The sequence below is a fragment of the Hylobates moloch genome, unplaced genomic scaffold, assembly GCF_009828535.3.
Source record: "Hylobates moloch isolate HMO894 unplaced genomic scaffold, HMol_V3 SCAFFOLD_15, whole genome shotgun sequence".
NCBI classification, from domain to species: Eukaryota; Metazoa; Chordata; class Mammalia; order Primates; family Hylobatidae; genus Hylobates; species Hylobates moloch.
Genome location: NW_026652290.1, coordinates 49109476 through 49133327, shown reverse-complemented (window position 1 = coordinate 49133327; position 23852 = coordinate 49109476). Strand labels below are relative to the sequence as shown.

The 23852-nt window shown below is 55.5% G+C and overlaps 3 protein-coding genes across 6 annotated transcripts in view; 2 read left to right on the top strand and 1 right to left on the bottom strand.

Annotated features, from left to right (window-relative positions):
* The first annotated feature begins 323 nt into the window (after positions 1-323).
* The window catches only part of SLC5A10 (solute carrier family 5 member 10), a 71739-nt gene continuing 48210 nt past the window's right edge, over positions 324-23852 (top strand). For 3 of the 4 annotated variants that reach the window (XM_032176958.2, XM_032176957.2, XM_032176956.2), the window contains exons 1-8: positions 324-434; positions 8789-8860; positions 9240-9344; positions 9710-9769; positions 10618-10722; positions 19364-19469; positions 19654-19734; positions 21329-21534. In XM_032176958.2, the coding sequence (XP_032032849.1) occupies positions 324-434; positions 8789-8860; positions 9240-9344; positions 9710-9769; positions 10618-10722; positions 19364-19469; positions 19654-19734; positions 21329-21534 (846 nt within the window). The remainder of the gene's footprint in view (positions 435-8788; positions 8861-9239; positions 9345-9709; positions 9770-10617; positions 10723-19363; positions 19470-19653; positions 19735-21328; positions 21535-23852) is intronic. The other variant, XM_032176959.2, reaches the window with a different exon arrangement.
* LOC116483179 (developmental pluripotency-associated protein 3-like) lies at positions 3353-4404 on the top strand. The gene is made up of 2 exons (XM_032176965.1): positions 3353-3640; positions 4210-4404. Exons 1-2 carry the CDS (start codon positions 3353-3355, stop codon positions 4402-4404), a joined length of 483 nt encoding a protein of 160 aa, XP_032032856.1.
* FAM83G (family with sequence similarity 83 member G) overlaps positions 21423-23852 on the bottom strand; it is a 33300-nt gene continuing 30870 nt past the window's right edge. The window contains exon 6 of the mRNA XM_058428882.1: positions 21423-22064. Within this exon, the coding sequence (XP_058284865.1) occupies positions 21675-22064 (390 nt within the window). The 3' untranslated portion in view covers positions 21423-21674. The remainder of the gene's footprint in view (positions 22065-23852) is intronic.

The following is a 23852-nucleotide window of genomic DNA, read 5'->3' as shown; positions in this document are numbered from 1 at the left end:
TTCGGGTTGCCTCCGGGTCCACTAAATGCAGTTAATTTTCCCCAAGCCCCCTCCAAGTTCAAGGAGGCTCCTTCCCCTCCTCCTCCCACTTGCTTCTCTCAGGCTCCCTGACTCCTACGCTCTGGGATCTGCTCCCCTCCATGGGGTGAGGAAGCCGAACTGCATGGTGACGCAGCTGCCCTGCATGCAGCCTCATCATGGGCTGGAGATGCCACTGTCGGCTCGGTTTAATGATCAATTAGCTCCCTGCCAGGAAATCCTTTCTGACCTGGTTTGCCCCTCAGTCCCTTGGGCTCATACCTAGTGCCTGCGGCAAGACAGCCATGGCCACCAACTCCACCAGTGACCTCCACACTCCTGGGATGCAGCTGAGCGTGGCTGACATCATCGTCATCACCGTGTATTTTGCTCTGAATGTGGCCGTGGGCATATGGGTAAGGGGACCTGTGGTGGTGGCGGCCAACTGGGTTCTCAGGGTTGGTGCTTGGGGTGGGAACTGGGGTCCAGCATGTCCCTGTGGTGTCAGCATTGGTCCCACCTGGTGGCCTGGTGATCCTTGTGGTCCTCCTCCCAGCCTGGGGTAGATTTGCTTGGAGACCTTGACCAAGCCCCTTTCTCTCTTTGGGTGATGGTGTCTTCATCTGCAAAGTGAGGAGGAGGAAATTCTCTCTAACAGGTAACTGGGCTTTTGTGCTGCTGCCCAGCTGGAGTCCTTGGGTATGGCCCATCAGCCTCCTGGTCCCAGTCTCCGTGGTGTCAGTGGCTCACGTCTGCTTGAACAACAGGCTCCCAGGGATTCCCTGGTTGCACCCCAGAGCTGCTGGATCAGAATCCGGAGGCAGGGAGGGGCCCTGGGAGCTGGGGGTCTTTATTTTTAACAAGCTCCCTGGGGATTCATGTCCTGTGGCCTAGCCCTAGATCATAAGCCGGTTCTTTCTCCCTTCATAAGAGTGAGAAGTGAGCAGTGATCTGACCCCACACACAGACTCCAGGGTCAGCGGGGCCCCTGGGGACAGGCTGTCTCATGTGCAGATGGAGAAGCCGAGGCTCTGGCCCTGCAGCGAGGGAAGGGCTCCTCTTTGGTCTATCATGGAGGCCTTCCTGAGGGAAGGTGGACACAGCCTGATCCAGGTCACCTGCTCCACGCTTAGTGCCTGAGGAGATTGGGCTCCACTTCCTTAGCCCCAGAGGTCCCCAGCCTGGCATCCCTGAGCCCTGAGAGTCTCCCGGGGAGAATAAGTACCCCTTCTTTTTTTTTTTTTTAACTGAGACGGAGTCTAGCACTGTCGCCTGGGCTGGAGCACAGTGGCATTATCTTGGCTCACTGCAACCTCCACCTCCTGGGTTCAAACAATTCTCCTGCCTCAGCCTCCCGAGTAGCTGGGATTACAGGCGTCCACTACCACACCCAGGTAATTTTTTGTATTTTTAGTAGAGACAGAGTTTTACCATGTTGGCCAGGCTAGTCTCGAACTCCTGACCTCATGATTCGCCTGCCTCGGCCTCCCAAAGTACTGGAATTATAGGCGTGAGCCACCGCACCTGGCCAAGTACCCCTTTCTATCTTCCATAACCCCTGGCCTAAGCACGAAGACCTGGCAAACAGGAGACTGGTCACGTCCCCTCAGCTTTCTGGGCCTCAGTGTTCTGATCTGTTACATGGAGACATCACCTACCTGGGGTGAGATCTGCTATCAAGAGGCCCACACAGGACCAGACCTTGCTGCCGCCATCGGTTCTACAGTGGTAGCAGTGGTGGTGGTGGTGGTGGTTGTAGCAGTGGTGATTATAAGGGTAGCAGCCACAGTCATTAAAATTAATTATTACAGGTTGGATTTCAAAAATCTGAAACCCAAAATCTGAAACATTTTGAACACCAACATGATGCTCAAAGCAAATGCTCATTGGAGCATCTCAGATTTGAGATTTTTGGGTTGGGGATGTTCAACTGGCAGGTATTCTGTAAATATCTCCAAGTCTGAAAGAGTGCGAAATCCAAAACTCTTCTGGTTCCAAGTATTTTGGATAACGGCTCCTCGACCTGTATGTGATTAAATATTAACTCACAAGTACCCCAGTGCTGGCCATCGGCAAAGCTGAGTTCAAGTCTCGGCTCTGCTCCGTGTACTTAAGTCACTTAATCACTGTGGGCTTCAGTTTCCTCAAACACGCAATGTGGGTTTCTGTGCAGCCCACATCTCAGGGCTGTTCCAAGGAGCAAGGGGCCAATGGAAGTGAAAATCTGTTGCAAACTGTAACATGCTATATTCCTGTGAGAGTTGGTGGCTAGCATGCAGAGGCGGAGGTCCCCGCGTGGGGCAGAACAGGCAGTGGAGGGTTTCTGGATGAGGGGAGGTTAAGAGCCAGGCAAGATCTGAAGAGGGAAAGAGGAGGGGAGACAAGGCTGTCCTGGCTAGCACAGGTGGGGTATTTAGTCAGAAGTGCACGTCTAAGAAAGATGTTCTGGGCACCTGAGGCCAGGCCCTTTGTAGCCCAGTGACTTGGGCCACCAGCCCTTGTTGCCCATGACCCACCTCTCCTAGCTCAGCCTTGCTGTTTGCAGGCTGGTGCCCCTGGCAGTAGGGCTGTAGGAGTTCCGCCCTGTCCCTCCAAGCAGGCTAAGCTGGCCCAGCTGGGAGTGGCTGGCCAGAGGGCAGTGAGCACATCCAGAATAGATCAGAACCAGATAGGGAGGATGCTGGAGCTGCATCCCACAGGGAGAAGCAGACAGAGCAAGCCAGGCAGGGGCAGCCCTGCAAAGATGTTAGATGGTGGGCCTGGGAGAGTCTGGCGGAGGCAGCTGGGGGGGGCCTTTAAGGAAGAGATGTTCCTGGAGGAGGGGACTTTGAGCTGAGCCTTTGCATTCATTAAAGTATCTGTTAACAAGTGACAGAAAACTACTTTCAAATGAGCTCTAAGAATATAGGAAATGTAGGCCGGGCGTGGTGGCTCATGCCTGTAATCCCAGCACTTTGGGAGGCCGAGGCGGGTGGATCACGAGGTCAGGAGTTTGAGACCAGCCTGGCCAGCATGATGAAACCCCATCTCTACTAATAATACAAAAATTAGCCAGGCCTGGTGCCAGGCGCCTGTAATCCCAGCTACTCGGGAGGCTGAGGCAGGAGAATTGCTTGAAACGGAAGGTGGAGCTCGCAATGAGCTGAGATCACGCCACTGCACTCCACCATGGGCAAAAGAGTGAAACACTGTATCAAAAAAAAAAAAAAAAAAAGGTTGGAGCTCCGGTTTTCAGCCTCTTTCCGGGCTACCTTGTAGCAGTTTGAGGCTCCGTCGTCAGTTTCTGCTAGGTTTCAAAGATCCAGGAGAAGCTTAGTGTTGTGTCAAGACGCCGATGAACCCATCACGGAAGTTGAATCCAACCTCCATCCCAGAGTCTCCACAAATGCTCATCGAAGAAAATTTCCGGGACGATTCAAGGGCCTCTCAAATCTGCTCCAAGACGTTGATAAAGAACCTTAGTAACCTGACTATCAACGCTAGTAGCGAATCTGCTTCCCCTCTACCGGAAGCTTTACTCCGTCGACAGTCTGCAAAAGCAGCAGTCCTCAGGGAAATCACAGATGAGTTGCTTTACGGGGTGAGAGGAGTAAGAACATTGCTGTCTGTGCAGAGAGAAAACATGGCGGCTGGGCGCGATGGCTCACGCTTGTAATCCCAGCACTTTGGGAGGCCGAGGCGGGCGGATCACGAGGTCTGGAGATCGAGACCACGGTGAAACCCCGTCACTACTAAAAATACAAAAAAAAAAAATTAGCCGGGCATCGTGACGGGCGCCTGTAGTCCCAGCTACTCAGAGAGGCTGAGGCAGGAGAATGGCGTGAACCCGGGAGGCAGAGCTTGCAGTGAGCCGAGATTGCACCACTGCACTCCAGCCTGGGCGACAGAGCGAGACTCCGTCTTGTTTTTTTTTTGTTTTGTTTTGTTTTTTGAGACGGAGTCTCTCTCTGTCGCCCAGGCTAGAGTGCAGTGCCGCAGTCTCGGCTCACTGCAAGCTCCGCCTCTGGGGTTCCCGCCATTCTCCTGCCTCAGCCTCTCCGAGTAGCTGGGACTACAGGCGCCCGTCACGACGCCCGGCTAATTTTTTTGTATTTTTAGTAGAGACGGGGTTTCACCGTGGTCTCGATCTCCTGACCTCGTGATCCGCCCGCCTCGGCCTCCCAAAGTGCTGGGATTACAAGCGTGAGCCACCGCGCCCGGCCGAGATACATGTTACTCGGCAGAGTTCGTACGCATGAAAGACTACCAACAAACAATGGGCTTAAGGGAGTTAAGAAGGAATCAAGACCATTCAAATGTCCCTGCAGTTTCTGCGTGTCTAACGAATGGGATCCTTCTGAGAATGCTAGAATAGGGTATTATGACACCAAGCCACTTCAGCCATAAATCTTATTCTTGCACCTTTTTTTCTTGCTGGTAATTTTATATAGCAGGTTGAGAAAGCTACTGTATGCTGGTATAGACTATACACCAATAATTTTGATAATGAGTTATAGGATGTATTTTTCTTCTTGTATCTTTTTCTTCCTACTATGATACTAGTAATTCATAAGGGATCTGTGTAATCTCAATGTATTTGAATAACTTTAGCTCTACTGTTTGATTTGACCCAAAGAAGCCAAGACGATATAAGTATTCCCATGTGCCTTAGAAACCCAAAGTCAGTGAGATGAAACCCAACATCAAGAAATTGAAGCAAAGTTACTTGTGGATAAAGAAAGCATTAGGTAGTTTGGCTATAGCATAATTAGATTTTCTGGCTTTCAAAAATTTGGATTGCAATTACAGCAAACTTTGTTATTTTTAGTTTTCGGTACAAAAAGGTGTTTATATAGAAAGAATAAAGTTGACATTTGGGTACCTTTAAAAAAAAAAAAGAATTCAGGAAATGTAATTGTGTCCAGCAATAGAAAAGGCTTCAGGTGCAGTGTGATCCAGGGATTCACAGCATTATTGAATACAGCTACACCTCACTGTGGTTCTCTCAGCCTCCATCCATGTTTAGCTCTGTCCTAAGCCCAGCTCCCCTCATGTCCTGATGTGAAATGACCAGCCCAGTGATTGAGCCTGAGTTAAATCCAGGCTGCACCACTTGCTAGATGGGTGTGTTTTCATCTCTGAGACCATCAGTTTGCTCATTGGTAACATGGCACCTACTTAATAAAGCTGTTACGAGGACTAAGAACTCCACACAGATCAAGCAGTTGAAGCCAACTCTGGCATGGGGGCCCTCGGGGAACCTTAAATGGGTACATGGGGTCCCCAGCAACTGCCAGCAGCCCCCAGAGCCCCAGATATAAGAAGGCAACTGGCAATGCCCACTATAGGCTTGAAAGATGAGAAGGGTTAGGAAAAAGCATGGGCTGTAATCATAGATGCTCTGGAGTTGTGCAGTGCACAGTGTACACATCTGGATATGGCCATCCTGGCCAGGACTGTGAGCCTTCAGACTATGCTGCATTTAGTACGACAAGATCACAGCACACAAACAGAAAGTGGTAGGAGTTGGAGCTAGAGAGAAACAGGCAGGAGCCACATCAAAAGTTCTGAACTGGGTGTGGTGGTGTCCACGTGGTTCCTGCTACTCCGGAAGCTGAGACAGGGAGATCACGTGAGCCCAGGAGTTCAAGACCAGCCTGGGCAACATAATGAGACCCTGTCTTAAAAATAAAAATAAATAGGCTGGGCGCGGTGGCTCATGCCTGTAATCCCAGCACTTTGGGAGGCCAAGGCGGGCGGATCACCTGAGGTCGGGAGTCCGAGACCAGCCCGACCAACATGGAGAAACCCCGTCTCTACTAAAAATACAAAATTAGCCAGGCGTGGTGGCACATGCCTATAATCCCAGCTACTAGGGAGGCCGAGGCAGGAGAATTGCTTGAACCCGGGAGGCGGAGGTTGTGGTGAGCTGAGATCGCGCCATTGCACTCCATCCTGGGCAACGAGAGCGAAACTCTGTCTCAAAAATAAATAAATAAATAACAAATAGATAAATAAAGCTTTGAATGGTGAGTACATACAATGAAGTCTAATCATCTTGAGTATAGGGCAGGGCAATTAAAGTCGGGAAGAAAGAGACCTGCATATTGATGGATATATTTTGTGATCCAGCCTTATGTATGTTCTGAAAAGAAATACAAAATCTATATCTAAATACCTGTCCTGTGTCCCTCTTTGCAAATTCTTCTGTTTTTTCTTTTTTCTTTCTTTCTTTTTTTTTTTTTTCTTTTTTGTGACAGTCTTGCTCTGCAGCCCAGGCTGGAGGGCAGTGGCGCCATCTTGGCTCACTGCAGCCTTGACTTCCTGGGCTCAATTGATCCTCCCACCTCAGCCTCTTGAGTAGCTGGGATTACAAGCATGCACAACCACGCCCAGCTAATTTTAAAATTTTTATAGAGACAGAGTTCCATTATGTTGCCCAGGCTGGTCTTGAGTCCCTGGCTTGAGTAACCCTCCTTCCTTGGCCTCCGAAAGTGTTGGGATTACAGGCATGAGCCACCACGCCTGGACGATTTAACTTAAATTTCTCCCATCCAAATAGCACTAAAGAGAGGCTTGAAAAATCCATGTACTCACTGACCCTTATCGAACACTTACCAGATGCCAGGCACCATTCTCAGCATGCTACGTGTATTAACCCACTAAAGCTCATAAAAACCCTGTGAGGGTTAGGAAGCCACGGCAAGCAGATCACATGAGGTCAGGAATTTGAGACCAGCCTGGCCAACATAGCGAAACCCCCTCTCTACTAAAAACACAAAAAATTAGCCAGGTGTGGTGGTGCACGCCTGTAATCCCAGCTACTCGGGGGGCTGAGGCAGGAGAATCGCTCGAACCCGGGAGGTGAAGGTTGCAGTGAGCCGAGATCTGTCACTGCATTCCAGCCTGGGTGACAGAGTGAGATTCTGTCTCAAAAAACAAAACAAAACAAAATTCATGAAGGAAGAACGTCTTAGGAGCACGTTACAGAGGAAGAAACCAAGGCACATGCGTTCAGTAACTTGCCCCAGGTAACACCGCCAGGAAGCAGAGAAGACAGGATTTTACTCTCAGACATTCTGATTGCAGAATTTTTATTCCATCTACATGGAGGACAAAATTCTATACTCCCCCTAAACCAAAGGCATGTGGGAATACGTGGGTAAGGAACTGACTTCTTCTGTTCTTTTTATAAAAGTTGAGATAAAATCTACATAATATACAATTCATCATTTTAACCATTTTATTTTATTTATTTATTTATTTATTTTGAGACGGAGTCTTGCTGTGTCGCCAGGCTGGAGTGTAGTGGCACGATCTCAGCTCACTGCAACCTCCGCCTCCCAGGTTCAAGCAATTCTCCTGCCTCAGCCTCCCAAGTAGCTGGGACTACAGGCGCCTGTCACCTGGCCCAGCACATTTTTGTATTTTTAGTAGAGACAGGGTTTCACCATGTTGGCCAGGATGGTCTTGATCTCTTGACCTCGTGATCCACTAGTCTCAGACTCCCAAAGTGCTGGGATTACAGGCATGAGCCACCTCGCCAGCCCATCTTAACCATTTTAAAGTGTTCAATTCATGGCGTTTAGTACATTTGCAATGTTGTGCAACCATTACCTGTAGCTAGCTCCAAAACACTTTGATCACTCCAAATGGATACCCTGTCCCCATCAGCAGTCAAGCACCGTTCTTCCTGCCAGCCAGCCCCTGGCAACCACTCATCTGCTTTCTATTTCTATAAATTTGCCTGTTCTGGACATTTCATATAAATGGAATCATACAATTCATGGCCTTTTGTGTCTGTTTCTGTTCATGAAGCATCATGTTGTCGAGGTCCATCCAAGTTGGGCATGCGTCAGAGCTTCATTCCCAAGATATTTGTTGTTTTTTTTGAGACAGGATTTCACTCTGTTGCCCAGGCTGGAGTGCAGTGGCACAATCACCGCTCACTGCAGCATCCACCTCCTGGGCTCAAGAGATTCTCCCACCTCAGCCTCCTAAGTAGCAGGGGCCACAGGCGTGTGCCACCAAACCCTGCATTTTTTGTAGACCTGGGGTCTCACTATGTTGCCCAGTCTGGTCTCAAACTGCTAGGCTCAAGTGATCTGCTTGTCTCCGCCTCCAAAAGTGCTGGGATTACAGGCATGAGCTACTGCACCCAGTAGAACTTCATTCCTTTTGAAGACTGAATAATATTCCTTTATATAGGATATACCACATTTTGTTTACTCATCAGTCAACAGAAATGTGGGTCGTTTTCACTTTTGGCTATTATGAATAATGCTGCTATGAACATTCGTGTACAAGTTTCTGAGTGGATGTGTGTTTTCTTTTTTTTTGAGACGGAGTCTCGCTCTGTCGCCCAGGCTGGAGTGCAGTGGCGCAATCTCGGCTCACTGCAAGCTCCGCCTCCCGGGTTCACGCCATTCTCCTGCCTCAGCCTCTCCGAGTAGCTGGGACTACAGGCGCCCGCCACCACGCCCGGCTAATTTTTTGTATTTTTAGTAGAGACGGGGTTTCACCGTGGTCTCGATCTCCTGACCTCGTGATCCGCCCACCTCGGCCTCCCAAATTGCTGGGATTACAAGCGTGAGCCACCGTGCCCGGCCTGGATGTGTGTTTTCAATTCTTTTGGACATATACCTAGGAGTGGAAGTTCTGGGTCATATGGTGATTCTATGCGCAAGCTTTTGAGGAGCTGCCACGCCATTTCCGCAGCAGCAGCCCCATTCTACTTCCCACCAGCAGTGCGCGGGCTTCCAACTCCTGTCTCTTCTTTCTCTTCTTGCAGTCCTCTTGTCGGGCCAGCAGGAACACGGTGAATGGCTACTTCCTTGCAGGCCGGGACATGACGTGGTGGCCGGTGAGTGCCCCCTGACTTCTCACACACCCCCACTTTGTCCGTGGGGCTGTGTCTGATCTCTAGGTCACCTGGCACCTGTATCTTTGAGCCAGTCCAATTCAGTGGAGCAGGCCAGAGGCTGGCAGGAGGTCCCCAAGTGAGGGGCATAGGGCTGAGCTGCTAGAAATTGTGTAAGGGGCAGGGGCTTTGGAGTCAAACTTACATCCGCTCCTTAGCTGTGTAGCTAGTCATGGGTAGAACATACACCCTGGGCTCCTCATCCGTGAGGTGGGGCTGGGACCCCGCTTAGGTTTGTGAGAATGAAGGAGAAGCTATTAGGCCCAGGATGGGGCCGGCACAGGGAGCCTGCCGCTGATGCATTTCCCTTTCTCTCCTCCAGATTGGAGCCTCCCTCTTCGCCAGCAGCGAGGGCTCTGGCCTCTTCATTGGACTGGCGGGCTCAGGCGCGGCAGGAGGTCTGGCCGTGGCAGGCTTCGAGTGGAATGTGAGTCCTGGAGGACTGGCAGCCTGTGGGAGGGCCAGGGCACAGAGTGCGGTCACAGCACTGGAGGGGCACAGTTCCCAGTGGCTGGTGTCAGCCGATGTCCAGGTGGGCTCTGTGCAGTGCTGTTCCTGGGCCAAATCGTGTCTTCAGAATACCAAGGTGCTGGATGGCATGACTGGCAGGGAGCTGTGGGCCTTGCCCCAGACCCAGAGAGGGGAAGGAGCCACCTAGGATCTCATGGCAAGTCAGGAGGGGCTGGGGGAAGCCAGGCCTCCGGATGGCTCATCCCAGTCATGTCTGCTTTGTCTCTGGAGCAGAGCTGTGGGAGCTGCACCTGCAGTCCTCACCTGTCTCTGTCCCCACAGGCCACGTACGTGCTGCTGGCACTGGCGTGGGTGTTTGTGCCCATCTACATCTCCTCAGAGGTGAGTCTACTCATGGGGCCTCCAGCCGGGGGGCTGAGCCTTGGTCCAAGTTGGTGGTAGTAATGGGCAGGACCACTGTGGCCTCACATCAGGAGTTGGTGAACTCTTAGGGCTGGGTTTGTTATTAGCCCAACTAATATTTCTATCAACCCGCTAAGGTGGGTCCCCTCGGACCTCAGCCTGGGTGCCATGTTGGCTGGTTTCCACTGCCCTGAGTGCTGCATCTCAGGAATAATGTCCCATCCAGCTGGGCACATAGGCTGCACGACTGGGCCATGCACCTTGTTTGCACACCTGGCCCACACACCTGGGTAGCATACCTGGGCTGTACACCTGGGCTGCATACCTGAATGGCACACCTGGGCCGCACAACTGGCTGCACCATCCTGGACTCTGCTCACTCCTTCAGCCCCGGCCATGCAGCCAGTAAGTCCAGTCAACTCCACTTCCTGGATATCTCTCAGCCTGTCCCCAGCTCTGCCCCTCACAGCCACCTCCCTCATCCAGCCTCATCATAGTGCACCTGGATTTGTCATAACAGCCTCTAAACTTGTCCCTCTGTCCCAGCCATGGCCCCTCCAATCCATTCCTCGTCTCAGCCCTAAAGAGCCAGTCTAGGGATCTCAGCCTGCCACTCCCCTGCCTGACACCCTCGGGGCGCAGCTGGAGCAGCCTGGGATTCAAGGCCGGGTGCTGGGGCTGTAAGGGGTCAGTGCCTGGGCCTTGCCCTTGAGAGGCTCACAGCTGCTTTGCGGCTGGGGGAGAGGCAGAGTGATTGAGACAGGCGCCGCCTGGGGCCCTGGGCATCATCTGGAGTATGCTTAGCTCCTACCCATGTGCCTTCCCAGATCGTCACCTTACCTGAGTACATTCAGAAGCGCTACGGAGGCCAGCGGATCCGCATGTACCTGTCTGTCCTGTCCCTGCTACTGTCTGTCTTCACCAAGATATCGGTGAGCTGCCCCCCACTCCCTGCTGGCATAGCCTGGAAACATCCCCAATCTGTGGGCCCCTCAAGTGGACCTGACATCTTCTCATCCATCTCTGCCTTGTTTAACAGCTGGGCAAACAGGCCCAGAGAGGGGCAATGACTTGCCCAGGGTCACGCAGTGAGTCTGGACAGGTGGTCCAGGGCCCCTGGGGTGTAGGCTCAGCAGCCAGCCCTAGTCAGGGACAGAACACAACCTGGTGACCTCTGCTTTGCCTCAGATTCTAGACGCAGGGTGTTAGGATGGTTCTCGGTCTGAGGTCAGTACTGGGGCCGGCACTGGGGTGAGCCAGGACCTCCCACGAGAGGGCGCCAAAAGCCCACGTGGTCTTAGCCACATCTGTTCTGCACTGAGCTGACCTGCCTCTCACCCCAAGGCTGGTGGGCTCCATCACTGACACCTATCCTTGGGGGTCTGGCCCTGCCCCACTAAGGGCAGGAGCACACCTCGAATGTCAGGGTCAGGGAAGCATAGAGCTCATCTTGTCCAAGCCCCTGACTTTACAGAGAGGGAAACTAAGGCCCAGGGAAGGTTAGGAGCTTGTCCCAACCCTCCCAGTGACCTCATGGCAACACTAGGCCTTCTGCTCTCACTCCAAGTCCCTGGGGGCAGCTAGCTTCATCCAGCCCCAGACTTCTGAAGGGGCTTGAGTCCTGGGGCTGCCTGATTCTGGCTGAGGGAGCTGACACTAGCCCCTGAGACCTCCGAGCCTCCCTGTGCCTGGGGCTCCTCCCTTGTACGGAGGGGCAGCAGACCCTGTCTCCTAGGGCTCCCGTGAGTTGGTGGTAGTCATGGGTGGGACCACCGTGTGAGGGCTGCTGTGCCTGCGGGAAGTGCCCTGTGAGGTCCAGCTTCCCCTCAGAGGCAAATGGCTTCCTGGGCCCTCTTCTTTCAGCCCTGGGACTAGGAAAGCCCAGAAGAGGTGTCGATTGAGTGGAGGGAATGGAGGTGCGGAGGCCGGAGAGGTACAGGCCTTGCTGGTCAGCCAGGAGCTGTGGGCAGGGCTAGCTTGGAAGAGGGCCCTAAAGGGTCCATCCAGAGCCCCCGCTGGGCCCCAGTGGGGTCTCATGCCGCATCTGACCTGCCCTCTCCTCTCCTGGGGCATCCCCTCGGCAGCCTCAGCCTGGCCTCCATCTGCACTGGCGTTGCTAGGTGACTCTGGGGGGTTCCCAGAGTGGCTCATCCTTTGTGTGGGCAGGTCTCAGGAGTGGCCAGCAGCAAACCCTGTACCGCAGTCTTCGCCAGATGCCCTTGGCATACTGTAGGAGGTTTGCTTTCTCTGGGAGCCCTTAGAGTCCGGAGGGACTTGGCCTTGGCCTGCCCTTAAGGCTGAGTTTAGAGTTTTCCACTCATACTCTTCCTCCCTCTCCCACATTTCTCGATCTCCGCCCCACCCCCATGCCAGCCACCTCCCTGGAAACCAGGGATACAGAAATAAACAAGACCTGGCCCCGGTCTGCCAGGGGCTCGAACTGTGGTGAGAATTAGATGGATGCATGGGACAGGCATGAAGCCCAGAAGAGGACACAGCGGGGCTTGCTGGGGGTGGCATTTGAGTTGGGCTCTGATGGAGACAGGGATGCTGATGGGGGACGGGAGCAAATGACAAAGAGAGAGGTGGGAAGAGGCAGGATGTGTCTGGGGGTGGTCGGATCTGGAGGCTTAGACTCTAGGGATCACTAAGTCAGACACTTCTGGGGCCAGATAAAGAACAGCGTGGAGAGAAGCTGGGAGTGAGTAATAGGCAGTGGTGGGGACAAAGGCAAACTAGAGAACCCACCCCAGGATTGACACACAACAGGCCCGGGTGCCACATTTGCCTCTCGGCTGCCAGTTTTCAGAGTCTGGCCTTCAGTGAGAGATGAGGCGAGGGAGGTCTGATTGTAAGAGGTTGAAGTGCCCAAGGTGCCCAGGTGGAGCGGGGGTGGTGTTTAGGAGCAGGGGTGGTGTTTAAGTGGGAGAGTGACGTGGTCTTGTTTGTACTTTGTACTCTCTGGAATCTTCCAGAGGGTGGACTGGAGGGGAGAGAGACAAGAGGAGGCCAGGCTTGTGAGGAGGCCCCAGGTAGGTCTGGTGAGGGAGGGAGACTGAGCCATGGGCACAGGGTTCTCCACCCCCTGTTTCACCCTGCTGGCTTCTCTGCGGTAGAGCTTATACCTCACACTGGGAGAGTCCTGAAAGTGGATGGCTTGGGCGGAACTTCTAGAAAGGCGGAGGGGGCCGGCGTGGTGGCTCATGCCTATAATCCTAGCACTTTGGGAGGCTGAGGCGGGCGGATTGCCTGAGCTCAGGAGTTCAAAACCAGCCTGGGCAACACGGTGAAACTCCGTCTCTACTAAAATACAAAAAAATTAGCCAAATGTGGTGGCATGCACCTGTAGTCCCAGCTACTCAGGAGGCTGAGGCAGGAGAATTACTTGAACTGGGGAGGTGGAGGTTACAGTGAGCTGACTCTCCAGAAAAAAAAAAAAAAAAAAAAAGGCCGGGCGCGGTGGCTCAAGCCTGTAATCCCAGCACTTTGGGAGGCCGAGGCGGGCGGATCACGAGGTCAGGAGATCGAGACCATCCTGGCTAACACGGTGAAACCCCGTCTCTACTAAAAATACAAAAAAATTAGCCGGGCGTGTTGGCGGGCGCCTGTAGTCCCAGCTACTCGGGAGGCTGAGGCAGGAGAATGGCGTGAACCCGGGAGGCGGAGCTTGCAGTGAGCCGAGATCGCGCGACTGCACTCTAGCCTGGGGGACAGAGCAAGACTCCGTCTCAAAAAAAAAAAAAAAAAAAAAAAGGCAGAGGGAAGAGCTCAGTGAAGCGGGAGGACCTTAGAAACAATCTTATCCAGCTCTCCGAGTTTACAGATGACACACTGAGGTCCAGGTCACAGCGAGTCAGGCAGGGACTACTGTTAAACCCAGGCCTGTGCCTCCCACCACAAGAGGCCCAACCTCGGCCCCGCTGCCCTGAAGCAGCCAGGATGTGGCCCTTCAAACTCCACTTTGTGATGGGGGTGATTCAGTTTACCCAACTATAAAACAAGGAGCACCCACTCACATCAAGGCTGGGCTTCAGAACCAACGCTGGGGCTGCCTGGATGAAGCAGAGGGCAAAGCTTGAGGAATCCTAATTGCTGGGCTTGGCTGCGAGTGGACTGGGGCTACGCTGGCTGTTTGAAGTGCACGCACCCAGGCGGTCCCCAGAGGCCCTGACCTCACTGGGCTGTGCCCTGGGAATGCCTCACGTGTCTGCGCGTCCATCACCCGTCCCAGCCACTGCCTGTGTGGACAGAGATCTTAGGGTGCCTGCTGCCATCCCTCAGGCAGGGGCACTGGCCCACAGGAGGACCTGCGATGGCAGGGCATGGAGAATCACCACCCTGACCCTCAGACGAATGGACCCAAGTCCAGCTACATCATTGTGGGGCTCTAGCCAGTCATTTAACCTCTGGAACTGGGCACGATGCCCCATGCCACTTGACCTCCACGGGGTTGCTTTGCGCCCTCACTGACCTCACCCCTCCCTCGCCCTGTTGCCCCCACCCGCTCAAGCCACACTGGCCTCTGCACTTCCATGAACACACCAGGCATGGTCCTGCCTCAGGGCCTTTGCATTTGCTGTGGCCTCTGCCTGGAACCTTCTGCCTGGATATCCACGTGGCTCCCTCATGTCCCTCAAGCCTTTCCACTCTCTCCATCTTCACCCCCGTCCCCGCAGGCCAGCCCCCTTCCTCACTCTACCCCCATGGACTCGGAATGCCTGCTGGCTGTGTGCTCCGTTGGTTCCCTTGCTCACTGGCGCATCCCCAGGGCTGCCCGCATGCCTCGCGGGTCTAGGTGAGAGAATCTATGCCAGGGGTCAGCTCGTTTTTTCTGCGAAAGGCCAGAGAGTAAATATTTTCAGCTTCACAGGCCACCCAGTCTCTGTCCTCACTCCACAACTCTGCCCCTGGGGCCCGAAAGTGCCTGCAGACAATACCATAAGGCATGACTGGGCCTGGCCTGTGGGTTCTGGGCTGCCACTCCCTGCCCTATGGAAATCGCCTACTTATTGTGCACCTACTGTGTGCTAGGCCCTCACACCCATAGATGCTTTCTAGACAGAGGGGGTAAGGAAACAGACCAAGGAAATCATAAGAAATGGTAAAAGTGTGATAAAAGCAGCAAACACGGTGAAGGGGGAGCAGAAATGGGGAGACAGGAGCAGGGAGTGGGCTCACTGGAGACAGGGCAGTCTGGGGTGGAAATGCCAGCCTTGCCGCAGCCACAGGGCAAGAGCTTGGCAAGTCCAGGAGTGGGAAGCTGGTGGGGCTGGGGGTGCCTAGGGATATGGAGGGGCAGCAATGACCAAGAGCGGAGAGGCAGTGGGGACCACCCAGAGCCTCTGGGCAGGGCCTCTGCCGGGGGGAGGGGGCACCTTATTCCTGGAGTGGTAGAAATGCAGAACCTGGCCAGGTGCAGTGGCTCACACCTGTAATCCCAGCACTTTGGGAGGCCAAGGCGTGCAGATTACCTGAAGTCAGGAGTTCGAGACCAGCCTGGCCAACATGGTTAAACCCTGTTTCTACTAAAAATACAAAAAATTAGCCAGGCGTGGTGGCACACACCTGTAATCCCAGCTACTCAGGAGGCTGAGGCAGGAGAATCGCTTGAACCCGGGAGGCAGAGGTTTTTTTAAAAAAAAAAAAAAAAAAAGGAAATGCAGAGCCCCAGATTTTCCTTACACAAGCCAAATGCAGGAGGGACCACTGAGGGGCTTGCAAGGGGATCAGGACCAGGGTGGGGGCAGCCGAGGTTTCAGGGAGTGGGTGTGTGTTTTGGAGAGGGAATCCACAGCAGCGGCCGGTGGGTCGGAGGCGGGGAGTGTGGCTAAGGGGAGCCCTGGAGGACGGTGATGGCCTCCATGGAAATGGGCAAGGCTCAGGGGCAGAGGACACCAAAAAGATTTGGGAGAAATCACAGTCAACTCCTAGTGTCAGTGCAGAGCCCAGCCCAGCTTCTCTGCTTTCCCACAAAGGATGGGAGATACAAGTTCCATGTGGGAAGGTGGCCGAGAGCGGGCAGGGCAAGGGCCCAGGCCAGGCAGCCGGAGCACCAGGGCCGGTTCCCAGCGTCCTTCAGCCTCAGACACACCCTGGAGTGAACAGTTTCCATCGACTGGGAGATGGAGTGAGGCTCCTTCATGCATGTGGGGAGCTTGGGGGTCTAAGCTCTGCAGAGCCCACCAGATCAGTCCCATCCTGCACCACATGGCCCATGTGTCCTCTCTCAGCCTTGCTCCCTCCCTGTGTACTGGGCTCCTGCCCTTGCAAGCCCCCAGTGGTGGCTAGATGGTGCCAGGAGAGTGGCCTGCTGCCAACAGTGTGCACTCTCTGGGAGGGCCCCTGCCATGAGGTTCCTCCCCAGGACCTCTCAGGCCCCGGGGTCAGCGAGCAGGAAGGGTGCATCCTTGGGGCCCACCTCTTAGAATGGTGGGACTTTGACAAAGTCATTTCACTTCTCCATGCCCAGGTGTCCCCCACTGTGGAGTGGAGTGGATTATCACACCCACCTGGTAGGATGCTATGAGCAGCACTGGGGGAGACCTGAAAGACATCAGGGTGGCATGTGGCACACACGCACATTTGTCACCTGTCAAAAGTGGCAAGTCAGCAGGGCGTCCTGGGGGACAACCAGGGCCGTGAAGGATCGGCAGGGTTTCTGGGTACAAGATGAAGGAAGGAATCGTGGGGGTCCTTCATGGGGAGGAAGGAGCAGGGAAGTGGAAAGGACAGTTTGTGCAGGGTGAATGTGGGGCCACATCACAGGAGCAGGTGGGCACCTCTGGACAGCAGCCTGGATCAGGCTGCTGAGCTGGGGGTGGACCAGTTGCTCTGGCCCCGTGGGTGGCGGCCTGGAGTGAGGTCCTGGTTCCGCCTGTGCCCTGGGATTGGCCCTTCCTCGGGGATACTGTTCCCTGGTGCAGTCTTGTTGATTTTGTTCCCAGAGTTTTGCCTCCATGGGCAAGTTCCTCTGCAATTTGGGTCTTGACCTCCCCATCCATGCCTTCTAGGAGTTAGAATAGGCTCTGGGCCGGGCGCGGTGGCTCACGCCTGTAATCCCAACACTTTGGGAGGCCGAGGTGGGTGGATCACCTGAGGTCAGGAGTTTGAGACCAGCCCGGCCAACATGGTGAAACCATGTACAAAATTAGCCGAGCGTGATGGCACACACCTGTAATCCCAGATACTCAGGAGGCTGAGGCAGGAGAATCACTTGAACCTGGGAGGTGGAAATTGCAGTGAGCCGAGATGACGCCACTGCACTCCAGCCTGGGCGATAGAGCAAGACTCCGTCTCAAAAAAAAAAAAAAAAAAAACAAGACTCTGCGGTTGCTCCTGCGTCACCGGGGAGGGAGGCACAGAGGAGAGTTGGCTATGTCAGACGGTCCCAGGGAGCATCCGGTGCCAGGGTGAGGGGGTGGAGGGGCTGCAGGGTGCCGGCAGGGATAGAGGGGCTGGGTGGCTGGCTATGTGTGCTCCACACCCACTTCCCCATGTCACAGATCAGGGGCACTGAGGTTCAGGGGATGAAGTGGCCTGCTCAAAGCCATGTGGCTGGGACATGGCAGACAAGAGCCAGGACTGTGTGGCTCTTGGCATCTGTCAGGCTGAAGCTTGCCCGGGCCCACAGAGAAGAGTGCTCTGGCTGCAGGAGGGGTTGGATAGGGCTAAGTGATGTCTGAATTCCTCACCCGGGGGCTGCCCGGGAGTTGCAGGAAACCGCGCACCTACTGGGCCTCTAGCAGCAGCAGCAGACCTTCACTGGATGCCATGGAGGGTCCAGTCTATAGGGGAGACAGCAGTGAAAGGCCCACGCCACACGCTTGCTCCTGCCGTTCCTGCACCTGCGGGACTTCTCTTCAGTCTTTGGGGCCTGCCGCCGTGGAAGGAAGGGCAGGAAGGAGGGAGGCAGGAGGAAGGGCACATGAACACTGTACTCGGGGAGCAGAGGGGCTGGCAGGGCTGTGTTTTGAAAGATGAGAAGCAGAGGCTGGGATGTTCCAGGGCAGAGGGAATCTGGTGAGCCGGTGAGCAAAGACCCACAGGCAGCTAAGTGCTGGGCATGGGATGAAGGGCCATGTGTCTGGCGTGGCCAGAGCCAGAGACCGGGCACACAGACCTGGGTTCTGTCCGGAGACAGCCGGGGTCCAGCGGGAGTCTGGAGCAGTGACTGTAGGACAGAAGCTTGCAGGCTGCTGTGGTGGGCCTTCTAGAAGCCTCCTGCTCCCTCTCGGCCTTCCCTCTCCTGGTAACTCCAATCTCTGACACCTACCAGGCGCTGACTTTGGGGAAGTCCTTTCCCTTCCTGGGGCCTCAGTTTCTCCTCTAGTCTGATGGGGCAGGGCTTGAAGAGTCCATCCTGCTCTGATATTCAGCACCTCTGCGCTTCTCTACTTGGGCTGGAGGCAGATCCCGCCCCCACCCCCCACCACACCTTCCCCTGAACTACCTGCCCTTCCTATACACACACATACACACACACACACACACACACAGCCAAAGATAAGGACCAGAGTGAGGGGGCCGGGGTTCTCCTGAAAGCCCCTGGCCAGTTTCCAAACTGGCTGGTCTCTCTAAGACAGGTTGAGAGAGGCGCCTGGAGGGAGAGGTACAGGAAGTACAGGCCTTGGAGCTAGATCCCATCCTGCCTGGGCCCTGTGTCAGGCCCCAGGAGGCAGGGATCCCTGCCTGGGGGAGCTCAAAGGGGCCTGGGGCCTGCACTTCCTGGGCCTCATGCAGATGTGTCCCCACACTAGGAAGCGCAGGGCCCCAGAGGCTGTGTGTTGGGTCATCTTGCACCTCGTGAGTCAAAGCAGAATGGTAGGTTTAGGAACTCAGGGGTGGGGCAAGGTAAAGCCTGTTACCAGCCCATGTCCCAGAGAACAGGGTCCTGCCCTCCCTCTCACTGGGCCCCCACTGCCAGGTGGAGGGTGGGATTCTGGTCTGTGAGGCCCATGCCAGGCTGAGGTTGGCCTCCAGGCTAGCGCTCCTGCCTTTAGGAGGAGCAGCCACAGGTTCTGGGAGGACAGGGGCTGTGTCCAGTCAGTGTGGAGACCAGCTTCAGCCTGAGACCCAGCCTCTGAGCCACTCCTGGCTTCAGTTCCAAACCCACCGGGGGGGTGGGGGCCGGAAGCAAGGCTGCCCCTCTGTTTCCTGGCCCACCCAGCACACACTTTTCCTGAGGCCTACTGGTCTTCACAGACTCCTCACAAACTCATCAAGGTCCCCCTGGAACCGAGGGGACAGGACTCCACCTTTTATCCCCTCAGGAAGGGGCCAGATTCAATAACAACATTGCTTTCGGGAAGGGCTTTGGCCACTTTGGACTTTATTAGTAATAGTAACGTCCCCTGACATCCGCAAAAGCTTGTAGCTCCACGACCAGTTCTTCCCCCAACCTCACAATGGCCCCCATGATGCTGGCAGGCAGGCAAGTGGGGGTCTCCCCTCCTCATCCACAGGCCACCAAGGCCCAGAGAGGGCCTTGCCCGAGGTCACCCGGGGAGTGGCTTGCTGGAGCCCTGGGTCTAACAGCGACTTCAGCCGCCCACACAAGGCTCTCTCCCTCCGCAGCTGGACCTGTACGCAGGGGCTCTGTTTGTGCACATCTGCCTGGGCTGGAACTTCTACCTCTCCACCATCCTCACACTCGGCATCACGGCCCTGTACACCATTGCAGGTATGGCACCTGCAGCAGGGAGGTCCACCCACGGGATGTGTAAAGGGGTCAGAAGGCCACCTCCCCCTACAGGCCCGAGGGAGCAGCCCAGGAACTGGCCCCAGCAGGATCCCCAGAAGTTCCTCCCCGTGTCCCTCCTCCCTGGGGCCAGGGCCTCCTCCAGCAACCTTGCTTCCACTGGCAGGGGGCCTGGCTGCTGTAATCTACACGGACGCCCTGCAGACGCTCATCATGGTGGTGGGGGCTGTCATCCTGACAATCAAAGGTGAGGACAGGGTCTGTGGCCATGGCGGGGCTGTCCCCACAGCAAGCCCTTTGGAGTCTGGCACTACCCAGCACTCTGCAGGATTCATGCTGTTGGGGCTCTGGGTAGCATCGCTGGGGGTGGGTGGGTTCAGGAGGTTGAGCCACTAGGCAGTCAGCCCCCGTGCTGGCCCATCAGGGACTGCCCTGGCTGGTAGAGGCTGCCCACCTTGCTGCCCCACTGTTACCAGCTCTGGCCCTGGCAAGGAGCTGACTCAGGAACTCAGGGCCAGCCACACCCGCATTGGCTCAGCACTTGATGGTGAGGTGGGGCTGTAGGTGGGTGTGAAGGCACACAAGCAGGAGACCACAAAGCTGCCTGGGCGGCTCCTCCAATTGTTTAAAAGCATGTACAAAATCCCAAGAGGTGATGCTACCTCCTGCAGGACAAAGGCCAGGGAGGAAAGGAGAGAGCTGGGAGAGATTGGCGATACTAGTCTGGAACAGATAGGAAACTCACAGGGCTGCCCGGAGAGAGAGTGAGCTCACTGCCCCTGGAAGTATGTAAGCAGAGCCAGGAGGATCCCTCAGAGAGTGAACAAATCTCTAAAGACTCTTCCAGACTCAGACACTGGGACCCTGTGGTTGAGCAGTTTCTAACCCTTGAATGGCACTTGTTCATTTGCTCTGAGCCTCACACAAACCCTCGGTCTGAATACAGAGCCTGACCTGAGCTCCAAGGGAACAGTGATGCTGGGGGGGCCAGCGTCCAGGCAGCAGGCTGCCTCTTCCATGTCCCACTTGGAAAAGGCTAGGGAGTGGGGCCTTAGGGTGGAAACGGGTTTTCCCACATCCAGGCTTCTCCCTCTCAGACCAGGGGCTCTAGTGTCCCTGGGACCCACTGCATGAGAGGGATCCCAGCAGCCAGGCCCAGTCTGGAAGGGAAGGGAGTGACACAGACACAGATGGGCCAGGGCTTGGCCATGCTGGGCCCTGACCCCGAGGTAGACAGGAACAGTGAGGTGTTCTGGACTGGAGAGGAAAAAGCCCCGGCTTGAGCCCGCCAGATGGGCTATGTGGTCTTGGTGGAGGCCCCATCCCTCTCTGGACCTCTGTCTCCCTCTTCTCTGTGCCTCGGGGGTGGGGCCACCTCATCACCAGCCACTCTCAGCTCTGCTAAAATCACACCCTTCAGGTGATCAGGATGAACACTTTAGAAGCCTCAGGAAGGTCCTCAAATGTCAAGAAAAATTACTTTTGCTTCCTTGAATCGACAATTGGAAACCTGGCTGAGAACCCCTTGCGCAAGGCCGATGAGTGTCCAGAGGCCAACAGTGACTCCTGCTGGGCCAGCGGGACACTGCAGTGCCCGTGTGCAAAATGCTCACTTAATAGTATTATTTTAAATACAAATAAAATAGTCATTCAAATACACCTTAAAAAAAAAAAAAACCCTCTACCCTCACACCTTTCCAAACACTGGGAAAAATGAGGTGGGAAAAAAACTCAAGTTTGATGCATCAGGAAGTTTCTTGTGAGATGAAGGCAGGGGGAGCCCAGGGAGTCAGGGCCCCCCAACCACCAAACTTGTCCCTGTTCCACCCTGACCCCTCCAGCTTTTGACCAGATCGGTGGTTACGGGCAGCTGGAGGCAGCCTACGCCCGAGCCATTCCCTCCAGGACCATTGCCAACACCACCTGCCACCTGCCACGTGCAGACGCCATGCACATGTTTCGAGACCCCCACACAGGGGACCTGCCGTGGACCGGGATGACCTTTGGCCTGACCATCATGGCCACCTGGTACTGGTGCACTGACCAGGTGAGTGCCAACGTCTCCCGCCCATCCCACCTTCCTGCTGTCCCAGTGGGCTCTGGTAGGCCCAGGCGGCCCGTCTGCCCTCCGCATCCTGAGTCTGGGCTGGGGCCTCAGAAGGTGTGGCTCCAGGCTGGGACAGGCTGCTAGGAGTCTTTGCGGTCCCAGGGGGCTTGAGCCCTCCGTTTAGAATCGGAAGAGGCCCACTGGCTACCGCCCGTCCTGGCCTTTAGGTGTTTCGACTGAGACAGTTTGGAGTATGGGATTCCAAAGGGACTCGGATGCTCCTCGGTGGCCCTGCCATCGGTCAGGGGGCGGGCATTTTGGGCCAGTCTTGGGCTGCCAGGATCTGGGAGCAGGCGGGATACCTGGCCTCCCTTGGCCTGCCAGTGGTGGGGGCCGGCCATGGCTGGGCCAGTGTTTCTGGTAGAGCTCTGAACGCCGTCAGCAGCAGAGCGGTACCTAGGGGGTCCTGGGAAGCCGTCTTTATCCCTAGTCCCTGAGGCAGGGACCCTGTGATGATGAAACTGCTGGCCCTGGGAGAGAGAGAGCAGAGAGTGAGGCTGAGCAAGAAGGGCCAACCCTGCCCCAGCACAGGACCCTGCTCAGGCACACAGGAGCCGGCAGACCCGGGTTCACCTCCTGGCCCTGCCATTCACCAGGTAGTGGCCCTAGACCAGTAGGTTTAATCACTCGATGCCTCAGTTCCCGTCTGTAATATGGGAATAATCCTGCCCTTTGTGGGTGTAGCAAGGCAGCCTCCTCTATTCCGACACAGGCCTGGGACGTGGTTGGAAATGGGCTGAATGGGGTTGTTGGAGGCAATGCAGGAGTTTCTGTTGAGTGCAGGGGGTGACTCTGGCCCTGCCCTCAAGACCCTGTCACCAGCCCTCCAGGTGACCTCAGATGAGCTGCTTCCTGTCTCTGGGCAGAACCAGATGGTACCCTTGCTTTACTTGTCCCAAAGGCCGTGGGCAGCTCCAGGGAGCATGGGGGTGGGAAAAGGCCTGTGAAGCAGTGGGCACAGGCCCCACGATTGTCCATGCCTCTGGACCGAGCCCCAGGGGTCCACCACAGGACAAGGCAGCCACAGCCAGCCTCTGTGGAATGAACGATGACAGCGCTCACACAAGCCTTTCCCACGTGGCCTCCCCTGGGAGTAGGCCCGACCAGCTCCATTCATAGGCCAGAGCACTGAGGCCAGAGACAGAGCTGGATCTGAACCCAGAGTGGAGTGACTTTTCCGTGGTTCCCAACTCTGATCTTCCTCTCCTAAGCAGCACGGGCTCCGTCAGTATCTGCCCAGAGACCCTCCCTGGGTTCTAACAGTAAGAACGGACCTGGCCGGGCGCGATGGCTCAAGCCTGTAATCCCAGCACTTTGGGAGGCTGAGATGGGTGGATCACGAGGTCAGGAGATCAAGACCATCCTGGCTAACACAGTGAAACCCCATCTCTACTAAAACTACAAAAAATTAGCTGGGCGCGGTGGCGGGCGCCTGTATTCCCAGCTACTCGGGAGGCTGAGGCAGGAGAATGGCGTGAACCTGGGAGGTGGAGTTGGCAGTGAGCCGAGATCGTGCCACTGCACTCCAGCCTGGGGGACAGAGCGAGACTCTGTCTAAGAAAAAAAAAAAAAAAAAAGAACAGACCCCAACTGGGAGCTATCAGAAGCTCTGGAAAGCTGGGCCTCAGTTTCCCCATCTGTAACACGTGGTCCTGAAGCAGGGCCCCTCATACTCCGGCATGCTGTGCTCACAAGCTGCCCACATCCGCCATGCCTCATGGTAGGGCTCTCCAGGGAACACGTGGGCTCACAGCAGGCGTCTGCCCAGTTCTCCTGGGAGGGCTGAAGGCCATTCCCAGTGGGCCAGGGGCTGGTGAAAGGTTGGCCATGGAGGGCACAGTAGGCATGTGGTACCCTGCCAGGCTGAGCTCCTTTACACCCGCCACCTCCCACCTCCTCCCAACGCAGCATGGGCTTGGCATGGCACGGGCTTCTCTGGGTGGAACATCAGTCAGGAGATTTTCCCATCAAGGCCAAACAAATCTGCACATGTCCTGGCCTTGGGGTCAGGGTTGGGCGGGCCCCACTGCACAGATAAGGAGCCCGAGGCCCAGAGAGGATCACACACGGAGGTGGAGGAGGGACACTGCTGACCCCAGGTGGTTCAGGACACCAACCAGCATCGGAGCTGTAGCCTGGCCTCTGCCCTACCTCCCCATCCTCCTCCCCTCGGGCTGGGTCGGCCTGGTGGATGCGGGGCCTCGGTCCAGAAGCCCAGGCATTAGTCCTGCTTGAGATTCCTGGTCTCTGTGTGGCTC